Below are 12,155 nucleotides of genomic sequence, written 5' to 3' on the forward strand. Positions count from 1 at the left end.
TAGATTACTTTAACACCCTTATTCAGGGTGATGAAGGCTTTTTTAGTTAAAAAAAAAAAAACAATTCTACTACAGTTTGATTTCCAAAATTCAGTTTTTCTAGTTTACATGAATATGTAAAGTCTGCTATACCAAGACATACAACAACTTTACACAGTCATCTTAAGATGTCAGAAAAGAAAAATCAAGAGAATCTTAAATCAATATTATACTAAACCTCAGTAATAATGCTCTTTGGGAAATATGTCTTTTATATACAATTAGGGCTCTTAGATAGTCACTTTCTTTAGCTTCCTGCCACAAAACACTTGAAGCATTTAATTGTAAATATACAACCTGTGGTGCCACTTTGCTAAGACAGTTGCTACAAACCAGCCTGAGCAAGTCATCCATAAACCAACTCTTTGGTTGAAGCTCATTTTCATTTTAAGGTAAACAAACATACTGAAGATTTGTTTGGCATCGTGCTGGTAAAAATCACAACAGAGGGATTTGTCAAAATCACAGCAGCCATCACTCGTTCAGAAAGATTTCTTAGAAATACCTACTCTTAAAAACAAACAAACCAACCATACCACATATACACTTGTAAACACTAGTATTCTTACCATTTGGATGCCAGATTTCTGTGATGAATTTCATCTTGGGCGGCCTGAGGGGATAGTCTTTTGGAAAAGTGAGGTGTGCTTTAAACACACCGCCTTCACTGGGGAGCAGAAAACAAGTATTACCATTTGTATGTTAAATCATAAGCTGGGATGTGCATAGTCAAAGCCAGTACTAATAAAACCTTTTCCAAAATAAACCTGTGTTACACTCAAAGCTAGAGCATTTTTACATTGCAACAACCATCATAAGTTCACTTATTTACCCGAGATTCCTTATAAAGATCAAGCTACATCCTAAAAGGCCAAATATCTATGCTGAAATCCTCAAGAACAGGAAACACTGAAGCTGTGTTATTCGCCTCTGGGGCAAAAATTCTGCATATATATCCTCTAAAATGTCAAGAGTGAACCCAAATAGCATACTCCTTCAGTTTTTCCTTCATTTTGCATTGTTTTCAACTTGAGCTAAATTTGATTCTCTGGTCAAGCCTTGCACTCCCTGGGTTGGATAAGGAAGCCATTGTCATCAGGAAATGACAGCCAGTGGTGGTTGCAGGATTCCAAAAGAAGCTTTGGCGTATGATTCCCCAGTAGGGGACTATAATGCAAAGCAATAAGTTAATAAAGAGAAAATAGTAAATAGTAAAATCTCCAAGTAGCTGTGAAGGAAGGCTCATAGAGTTAGACCCAATCTTAGTTCCTACTGAATAGAAAGCCCAAACACACAGGAGATAACTGCTGGATCCTAGAAACATGGCTAGCCTGATATTGACATTGGCAAATGATGACATGCCTTGTATGTTGTGCTTTCAATCAGTACAGAAAATCTTTGGTTAATCCTACGTAAAGGAGTTGGTGGTACCATAAATTAAGAAGTCAAAAGTTGAAGGTTTTATGTTCTGACTCCACAGCCTTGGATACACATATGGTCCTTTAATGCACTGCTAAGTATGCATATGCTCTAATGTGTGTATTGCAATCCACAGACCATGAGAGGGACAGATTCCCTAGAATGGAATGTTTCACAAAGGGAAGGTTTGGAAAGTTTAATTACATTTATTTTAATAATGCTGGTTGGAGTTTAAATTAGGTCTAATAAGGCCATCCATCAAAACAGTAATTTCAACATGATACTTTTGGAAATAAATCTAAGAGTTCACAGTAATTGAGCTACTGTACAATACTACAGACAAAATATATATACGAAAAATTCCCTACACAGGCCATCTCTTCCCTTACTAACCTCATAAACAAAGTCTTACTATCGGGCCTGTTCTCCACCGAAATGGGACACATTGCCTTATCCCCTCTTCTGAAAAAACCTGATCTTGACCCTTCCTCACCATCGAACTATCGCCCCATAGCAAACATCCCTCTTTTAACAAAACTTCTAGAGACCATAGTCGCCACTCAGCTCTCCTCTTACCTAGAGAGATTCTCCATTCTCCAACACTACCAATACGGATTTAGGCCCAATTTCAGCACCGAGTCCCTCCTAGTTTCCCTAATCTCAAAGGTGCCACAACTACATGCCCGAAACAAATTTGCTGTTCTCCTACAGTTTGATCTCTCCGCGGCTTTCGACGTCGTGCATCACGACTTACTAATCTACCAACTTTCCGAGATTGGGATAGACTCTTCTGTCCTAAAGTGGTTCTCAAACTTCCTTCGCGATCGTTCCTACATTGTCAACACAAACGTCTCCAAATCCGCTTCATGGACACCATCCTGTGGTGTTCCACAGGGCTCTCCCCTATCCCTATTCTCTTCAATATGTATATGACCTCCCTGAAGCTCCTTAAACTATCCCCCCTTGAAACAATTTACACATATGCAGACGATATCCTCATCCTCCTCGAAACAGATCCAAACCTTACAAACCTCCAAGAGAACATCACATCATGCATAATGAGACTTCACGCCTGGTCCCTCTCAGTACAGATGAAATTAAATGAATCAAAAACAAAATTACTCTGGCTCGGCCCAAAATTAGCTCACCTGCCCGCCCTCTTCACCCTACCCACAAGCCCTGCTCTACACCTTGAGTTCTCAAGCAAGGTCCTTGGCATCACTATCGACTCCTCCCTTTCCCTCAACGATCACCTGAATTCCCTGGCAAAATCTTGTTTTTTCAGCCTCCACATGCTGAGGAAAGTTAGATCTTATTTTCACCAAAAATATTTCACTGTCCTTGTACAATCCATCATCCTATCCAAACTCGATTATTGTAACGCCATCTACTTAGGCCTAACGAAAAAAAGTCTTCGCAGACTCCAGCTTATCCAGAACACTGCGGCTAAGCTGATTTTTGCTAAACGCAAATATGACCACGTCTCCCCTCTATTTACCAATCTTCACTGGCTCCCAGTACTTTCCAGAATTCATTTCAAATGCTCCTGCCTGGCTTTCAAGATCATTCACGGCATCCTTCCGCCCCTAATCCCTCTATCCTTCCTCGCCCCGACACCAACTACCACCAGATCTGCCCACAGACATAAACTATCCTTCCCCTCTCTACATGGCATCCTCCACGCAGGTAAACTGGGTAGATCCCTCCTCTCCAAAATCACCGGCCTCTGGAACGACCTCACTGTCCCGCTGCGGAACCTGGACTCCCTCCAACTATTCCGAAAACAACTGAAAACCTGGCTTTTCTCTAGCATATAATAATCTCTTCTCCTGATTACATCCCCTCTTTTTATGCTGTGTAAACTCTTTCTCTTCTCTCTTCCCATATTTTTTTAAACTTTGTAAACCGTGTCGAGCTCCACTTCAGTGGAGAAGATGCGGTATATAAACCTAAGGCTTAGTTTAGTTTAGCTTATCTGTAATGGAAGAATCCCCTTTAAAATTTCCAAAAGTGAGCAGTACAGTAGAGCTAAAGTGGGTTATACGAAACAAAAAACTGAATGAGTACAAAATGTGATAATGCACAAGATTACTTCAAGTACTGGACTAGCAGATCAGGGTGTTGGACAGTCTAGTCAAACCACAGAAAGTGCCTTCTGTCAAGACTACATTGACCTGACTGAAGAAATGAAGAAACAATTGGAATATCAGACAGATGAAAAAAATAAATAAATAAAATATTGACTTTGGCCCCAAGAAGTAGGTCAATAAAAGCTACAGCATTAGAGTTTTAGTTTCAGAACGTATGGTAAAGATGGCCAGAAAAATCAAGGAAGAGAAGGGTATTTGTGTCTTGCCTGACCCAAAAGTTTGCAAGCAAACGCAAAAAGTAGTAGGATAGGATACGGCAATTTTATGAAAATGACAAATTCAACAGAATGTGTCCTGGCAAGAAAAATTGCATTTCTGTTCAAATCGATGGCATCAAGATACAAAAACAATAATGTGGTTGCTGTTGAGCAATCTAAAAAGAGATGTTATGTGGCATATCGTGACAAATATGGAATCAAAATCAGATTCTCAAATTTTTGAGAGCTCAGACCAAAGGGGTGTTTGTGCTTCAGGCACTCATTCTGTCTGCCTTTGCACTATACATCAGATCCTTTTTCTTCTTCTCTACCCACTATTTTAAGTTCTTGTAAACCGTGTCGAGCTCCATTCTCATGGAGATGATGCGGTATATAAACTTAAGGTTTAGATTAGATTAGATTAGATCATCAAGCTCATATTGCAAGATGCAAATCTCAGACAATTATGGAAAAAACTGTTTGCAATTTGAGCTCCAAATATTTCATGCTACAATGATGCCAAAATTGTCCCAGCAAGGAAGCACCAATAGTTTATTCGGAAGAAACATTCAAGGATTGGGATCAGGATGAATCGATCAAATTCAAACAGTGGGCCCATACTGATCGCAAAATAAACAAGCAAACATTGGATGATTTTATTGGCAAACCTGCAAACAAAATTTGCAAGCTGACAAGTCTTTACTTCGTTTCAAAGCATGAAAGAGAATACTTGAAATTCTTAAGTCAATTTAGAAGAAAGCGAATTGATCATTCTGATGGATTTTGCTGAAAATTTCTCTTTTGTTGAACAAGATGTGACACAGGGCTTTCATTAGGAAAATTCACAAGCTACATTACATCCCTTTGTTGCTTACTACATCGATGAAGCTCACACAAGTTAAATGTTTGCATCATCACAGATCACATGTAACATGACTCGATATCCATTCATGCACCATATATACTAGAATATAAGTCGATCCAAATATAAGTCGAGACCCCCTTTTTCCCCCCAAAAAAGGAGGAAAAATGGTTGACTCGAATATAAAAGTCAGGCGGCTTAATATTCAAGTGTCCTGCCCTGTCAGGTTCTGCACCCAGCCCCTCCCTGTCAAGTTTGCACCCAGCCCCCTTCCCTCCATCCCTCCCCTGTCAGGCCCTGCACCAAGCACCTTTCCTTCCTTCCCCTGTCAGACTCTACACTCTTCCTCCTAGGCTCTGCCCTCTGTCCCTCCCCTCCATGCCCTATCTTCATATCTCTGCCAATCTGTGGTGGAGGTGCAGCGTGCAGGAGCAAGCTTTTCAAACTCATGCCCCGCTGCTAACCGGCTATGCAATCTAATTTCCTCATCTGAGCTGCACGAGCAGCAGCGCGATTTGGCGCTCCTTCTCAGCGCTGAGTGGCTTCCTTACTGGCTCCCAAGAATTAGCCAGTAAGGAAGCCTCTCAGCGCTGAGAAGCAGTGCCAAATCGTGCTGCTGCTGCTCATGCAGCTCAGATGAGGAAATTTGATCGCGCAGCCGGTTAGTAGCAGGGCAGGTGTTTGAAAAGCTTGCTCCTACCCACTGCACCTCAACTACGGATCGGCAGAGGTATGATAGGGCAGGGAGGAGAAAGGGGACAGAGCCTGGTGGTGGCCTTAGAAAAAATTATAGGAGGGGGCATTGACCCGAATATAAACCAGGACCCCCATTTTTGGGCCCAAAAATCCTGGTTTATATTAGAGTATATACAGTCTTCAAAAGCTGATTTTTGAAGACAAAAACAAAAGTTAACAGAACCCACTACTTTAATGGCTGGGCTGCTCAATACAAGAACTAGAAAAATGTCAACCTATGCAATCATAAAAGTGATTTCAATACTGAAGCAAAATTATGGTACCAGCCATGGAAAATCACCTTGTGACAGAATTAGTGTGACCAAATATTGACACCAAAGGAACTATTCAATTTCTGTGACAAGAACATACGTGGAATTAAAAGCATATTTGTTCTCAAAAAAAGAAATTCATGAAAATAATAAATTTCAAGAAGGAAGATGGCAAGAAAACAGTACAATAGCTGGAACTAGAGATCAATTTGTAGCGCTTGACTCAAACATCATTTGTGCGAGTAAATTGTCAAGACACTACCTACTTTGTGACCAGGACTTCCAATAAGGACACTACACTGCCAGACTTGAGAATATCACAACTATTCCTCGATTATATTCTTGCATTTACGGTAACAAATGGTGGATTGGAAGAAAATGATGCTTTGATAAAGTTTATGCACTCACATGGCCCTAATTCATTTTATTGATCTGAAAGCAAGACTTTTGTTGGGTGCTGGAACATCTCATTTCCATGCTCTCTGATCCAATCTTCCTCCGGCAGCTACAGAAAATAAGACGTTACTCTCGGAGCCAGATTTCGCTCAACTACTATATGCTTTTGTCCTCTTCCATATGGACTATTGCAACATGCCCCTAAATGACCCATCGATTACGAGTACAAAATGCCACCATTCAACTCTTGAAGAACATTCACATAAAGAGACCTGATCTCCCTGGCACTGTGCGCCACCCATTGGGTGCAGTCGACAAACAATGTATATTCAAAGGCCTAGTAATAGCCTACAAACTCTTCTATGACCTGGTACCAGCTTATAGGGCTAAAACTACTACCCTACACCCCAAGTCAACTGCTACACTCATAAGAAGAAAAACAATTATGCACACCCTTTGGACGTGTCCTCCACCTTTAGACTTAATGACAGATTGTACTCCCAATACCTACTGCGCCTCTGAGAAACTACCTATCCACATAAAATCATTAGAAGGTCTACTGAACTTCAGGAAGGCAATAAAAACCAACCTCTTCCCTTGACCCTCAGAGTGCACCTACCTAAATCCCAAACCTAACAAAGAAGAGCACCAGCTCTCTGCTGTCACAAATCGCAAACGCTGATGCATTTTGCCTACCATACCAGGAACTGTCACACTTTATATTGCCCATCATATAATGCTCTATGCTACCAAGTCACCATGTCTGTCATATAATGCTTTGCCACATTTTGTCATACTGTCACCTTTTTCTCTCATGCTACTATTTATTGTATCTTTCTTGTAACTATCCGCCTTGAACTGCAAGGTAATGGCGGAATAGAAATCCCTAATGTAATGTAATGTAATATATATGCATTAACAAATTATACGAGGAGGCACAACATATATGTTCACATAATGAATCAAAATGTTGTGTGGTCGTGGCACCGAGGTACCCCCCTCTTCAAACCCAGCATGCACCCAGTTGTGTTTGATAAGAGCTGAGCACTGATTGGTTGATTCAGACCAGAAGTGAGGTCTGTGTTGGAGAGAGGGCTTTAAGTGCTCTTGTCTGTTTTCTTTGTTCTGGGGCTGGTCTCAGCATGGCTGCACTTTTCAAGGCTGTATTGTTTTCACCAGGCTTTAAGTACTCTCCTGGGAGGATAGGATATAAAATAAAATAAATAAATATCAGTTTTTCGAACTATTTTGGCAAAATGTGGCTCAAATTCAATAAATGCAATTAAGGAATATAGATAGTTAGAACTTCAGCTTGGGAACCAATAGAAGATACCTACTTTAGGCTTGGAAACTAGACAGATACCCGCTCAAGGCTTTGGAACCTTGACAGAGAAACCAAGACTGCAGGCTTGGGAACCTAAACCAAGAGACCCACCCATGAGATTGCTGGTTCAAATTTTTGAACTGCTAGAGGCAATGTCACCAATATAAAAATGCAAAATAACAGTCATTTCTTGGACAATAACCTCTGGAAGCTTCACAATAGGGTCTTGCATCTATTCTAGCCTTGGCTGCAGAATTTACAAATAAATCCATTCCCATCTCCTAGGTCACCTCTCCGAACACTCCCCTCCCAGCTGAGTTTGTTTCTGCAGCCTAGCTGCTGACTTATAGTTTCTTCTGCTCGTGAATTTTTTTTCTCAATTTCTAGTCTTATTTTTGTTCCGTGCCGTGGGTATTGCTCAAGTGTTACAGAATCACTCTGGGAAATTGATCCTTTGGCAGGAGATTGCAGACTTTTACATAAAAATCATCTGCTTCTGGAGGTGCCCTGTTAGCAGAACCTGCAGTAAGCCACACAGACAGCTTGCAGATCAGATCGGGTCTCCAGATTGGGAGCCAACTCTCCCCAGGTTCATCTGCTAAGGGGTAGAGCGCAGGTTGCTGTGGATCCGTGGAGGTACACCAGGAACGGAACCGAACCACATATCTTCCCTAAATCCCCCTGAGAGGTCCTGGTGGTTGTGATCTGAGGTGACAAAGAAAGTGAGGCGGTCAGAAGAACTGAAAATACAGTTCTATCAGCTCCTGAAATACTGATCTGTGCTTGTCTGTGTATAGCTGGCTGCCATTGAAATGCATTTCAGCGCATGTCTCTTAAGTGTCTGTGTGCCTCCGAGTTTGTCAATTTTGGGGGGTGCTGAAATCAGGGTTTTAGGTGGTTTCTCTGCATGTCCTGGTTCCTCCCCCCCCCCTGTAAAATCCTAAAATCACTATTTTTCCCCAGTTCTCTGTGTTTTTTTCTGGGCCTTTTTAAGGCAAAATTGGCACACATGGCGGCCATTTTGGATTTTCATTTATGTTTTCAAAAGTGTATTTTTTGGACTTGGAAGCTTCGTTTTTGCTCCAAACTTCACATATGGCCTTCTCAAGACAGGATGGCATGGATTCATGCCGTAAATGTGACAGATGGCTGGCGGATGCGCCATGGCCCGCAAGGCGTGTGAACCATGCGTGGATCCCACACTACACTCCTCCGCAGAGGCCCTACCTTCCTCTGATTTCACCAGAGACGTGATCGCCGAGTCTGGGATGCCTAAATTGAGCGCGGAGGGGGCTTCCGCTAAATGAAAACGCAGTTCTGGGGAAAGTCTCATGAATCTTCTAAGCGTTCCAAATCTGAGTCCCGCAGAGCAGCTCTTGCTGCTGGTGATTAGTCTCCTCCAGAATTTGTGGATATGATGTATCAGGCTTTTATGAGAAAAAGGGCTATGCCCGTCTCTCCCACTCAAGACTCCAGTACAGCAGTCTGTTCCGCCTTTGGAGTCCAGCATGTCAATCTGTTCCTTTGCTGGGGCACTAGAAAGTCAGTGGCAGGTGCCCGCCATTGCTTCTGTTTCTGTGCCTTTGCTGTCACATGATTCCTCAGCAGCCTCTGCGGACATGGCAAACTTAAGCAGATCTCGGAGATACCAGAACTGCAGATTCCGGAACCCGGTGGATGACCATGCAGTGAACAGGCTCTTCAAAGTCTAGCTGCCTACCCAACCTTATTTCAGAGTTGCTGTGGATACAAACTTGATTCAGACCAAGTGGTTTAGGCAGAATGTTCAGTCATGAGCTCCAAGCCCAAGCTATCCACTGCATTTCTGGACAATGCGGATTTGGCGGAAATGCTCTTGAAGTCTGGGAGTCCCCAGAGGGTCCCCTGAAGTGTGCTAGGACCATGGCAAAGTTATATCCCATGGCGTCGGAATTCACCAAGTGTTTAGTCCCGCCGAAGGTGGATTCGGCTGTGGCTCAGGTCACTAAGCGTACCTCTTTATCCTCGGATGGAGGGGTTGTCCTGAAGGATGTTCAGGACGGAAGAGTGGATTTTGTTTTCAAGCGTATTTTTGATTCCGCTGCGGTGGGAATGCGAGCTGTGGCGGTCACTTTCCTTTGTGGCCCAGGCATGTCACACCAAGCTCTGCCAGGATCCCGAGGAGGTTGTCTTTCACGAACCCGACTTCCTGGTTTCCGGGATGAATTATTTGGTAGACGCACTCTGACATCTTGAAAGAGTTTGCTAAGCTGGGAGCTTATTCTGTGTCTGCCCGGCGAATGCTATGGATTCGCCAGGGGTTGGGTGATTCTTCTTCTAAGGCTACACTTAAAGGTTTGCTCTTGTTTGGCCAGGGTCTGGATGACCTCATGGCCTGTGTTCAGGATTGAAAGCCTAAGGTGCTTCATGGCTCTAAGCTTTTTTCAACCAGAGGTGGCGCTCTTCACAATATTCTGGGCCCCGGCAACGGGACAGCATTACTGAGTTCCCTCCAGACCTCGCTTTGGAAATGAAGCTCGCCAACAGTCTTCCAACTCCCGTCCCTCCTAAGAGAAAATTATGACGCCAGGTCCTCTGGCTCCCCCCCCCCCACACACACATCAGGGTGGGGGGCGACTTTCGGCCTTCCTTCTGGAATGGAATTACATAACTTCGGACCAGTGGGTTCTCAAGGTGCTCAGGGAGTTCTTCCAACTTCCGCCGACTTCTTCAGTCAGAAATCCAGAGAGAGCCAGCAAGGTGTGAGCCACAATGCGCAGGTTGCTGGATCTGGCAGCCATGAGCCCATTCCAAGTGGAGATACTCGATACACTTCATTGTGCCAAAGACTCCGAAGATTGCAGACCAATTCTGGGCCTGAAGGCAGTGAATGCCTTCCTGCAGGTTCCACGTTTCCGGATGGAAATAGTGCGTTTCGTTGTGGTGGCAGTGGCGCCTGGGGAGTTTTTGGCTTCCTTGGATCTCATGAAAGCGTACCTCCACATCCTGATCTTTCCAAGCCACATGAGGTTCCTGAAATTCCACGTTCTGGGGAGACACTTCCAGTTTATGGTACTGCCCTTCGGGCTGGCATCAGTGCCCAGATCCTTCAAAGTCATGGTGGTGGTAGCTGCCAATTTGCACTCCCTGGAGATGCTAGTTCATCCGTACCTTGATGACTAGCTGATCAGAGCTCCCTCGTTGGGGGAATGCCACAAGGTGGTTCTCCAGGTTGTGCATTTACTGGAAAGTCTCAGCTGGGTGATTAATCTCAAGAAATCATCTTGAGCCAACGCAGGACTTGGAGTACCTGGGAGTCTGGTTCCACATAAGCAGGAACCAGATGTTCCTGCTGTAACCCAGGAAGCTCAAGCTTCAGAGTGCCATTCAAGGCATGTTAATGGTTTCAGCCCCAATGGCCTGGCAGTATCTGCAGGTCTTGGGTCACATGGTGGCAACCATAGATGTGATTCCATGGGCAAGAGCTCGCCTCCGTCCTCTCTAATTTTCCCTTCTGTTTCCGTGGAATCCTCAGCAGGATGCATTGGGAGTGAAGTTGTCTTGGTTGGCGGCTGCATGCAGAAGTATGCTGTGGTGGTTGAACCGGGTTACTCTGAACAGAGGCCTCCCTTTGCAAGTCTTGGACTAGGTGATGCCAACAACTGACACGAGTCTCTCCAGTGTGGGAGCAGTGTGCAGGTCTGTGCCGGTCCAGAGCTGGTGGACTGCATTGGACAGCAGATGGTTGATCAATCGACTGGAGCTGCAAGCGATCCATCATGCGCTGCTGAGATTTCGAGGGTGTCTCCACTGAAAGGATGTCCGTGTGTTCTCGGACAATGCAACAGCTCTTACCTATGTCAACCATCAGGGAGGCACAAGGAGTTCCCTGCTGAGCCTGGAGGCTCAGATGCTCTTTGACTGGGTGGAGAAGCATCTGATAGCCTTGTTCACGGCTCATGTGGCTGGAGTAGACAACGTGCAGGCAGACTTCCTAAGTCGTCAGATTCTGGACTCGGGAGAATGGTCCCTCTCCAGGCTAGCGTTCAAGACCATAGTTCGCCTCGCCGGTGGGATCATCCCACATTCGATCTGATGGCATCCTCGGGGAACCAGAAGGCGGACAGGTTCTTCAGCCGCCGACAGGAGGTCGGTAGCGAAGGGCTTGATGCTCTAGTTCAACCTTGGCCCGAAGGGGAACTTCTGTATGTCTTTCCCCTGTGGCCCATGATAGGACGTGTTCTGTGCTGGGTTGCATCTCAAAGGGGTCCAGTAATCCTCGTGGTCCTGGACTGGCCCAAAAGAACTTGGTACGCAGACCTGGTGCGGTTGAAATCAGAGAGGGGTCTGCGTCTTCCTTGCCATCAGAGGTTGCTTACGAAGGGCCCGATAGCACTTCAAGATCCGAACCGCTTTGGTCTTATGGCCTGGCACTTGAACGTGTGGCCTTGAAGGCTAGGAGCTACTCTTCTGCGATCATCACTACGCTTCTTCAATGCAAGAGGAAATCAACTGTGTCGGTCTACACGGAAGCCTGGAGGTGCTTTCAGGCTTGGTGTGCGAGGATTCAAGTGGACTCTTGGGCTCCGTCGGTGGCACATGTTCTGGACTTCCTGCAGGCTGGCCTCAGAAAAGGTCTGGCAGTTTCTTCTCTCCGTGTCCAGATTGTTGGACTGTCGTGTTTGGGTCCACGTTCTTTCAGGGGTTCTCTGGCATCTCACCCGGACGTTGTTCGCTTCTTGCGGGGGGAGGCTGAGGCTGCCCTTGAGACTGCCTTGTCCT

The 12,155-nt window shown here is 44.7% G+C and overlaps 1 protein-coding gene across 1 annotated transcript in view; it reads right to left on the minus strand.

The window, feature by feature from the left end:
- UBE2G1 (ubiquitin conjugating enzyme E2 G1) overlaps window positions 1–12,155 on the minus strand; it is a 120,339-nt gene that overhangs the window by 31,600 nt on the left and 76,584 nt on the right. Inside the window, exon 3 of the mRNA XM_033922283.1 lies at window positions 609–706. Within this exon, the coding sequence (XP_033778174.1) occupies window positions 609–706 (98 nt within the window). The remainder of the gene's footprint in view (window positions 1–608; window positions 707–12,155) is intronic.

The sequence above is a fragment of the Geotrypetes seraphini genome, chromosome 15 (genome assembly GCF_902459505.1).
Source record: "Geotrypetes seraphini chromosome 15, aGeoSer1.1, whole genome shotgun sequence".
In the NCBI taxonomy this organism is placed as follows: Eukaryota; Metazoa; Chordata; class Amphibia; order Gymnophiona; family Dermophiidae; genus Geotrypetes; species Geotrypetes seraphini.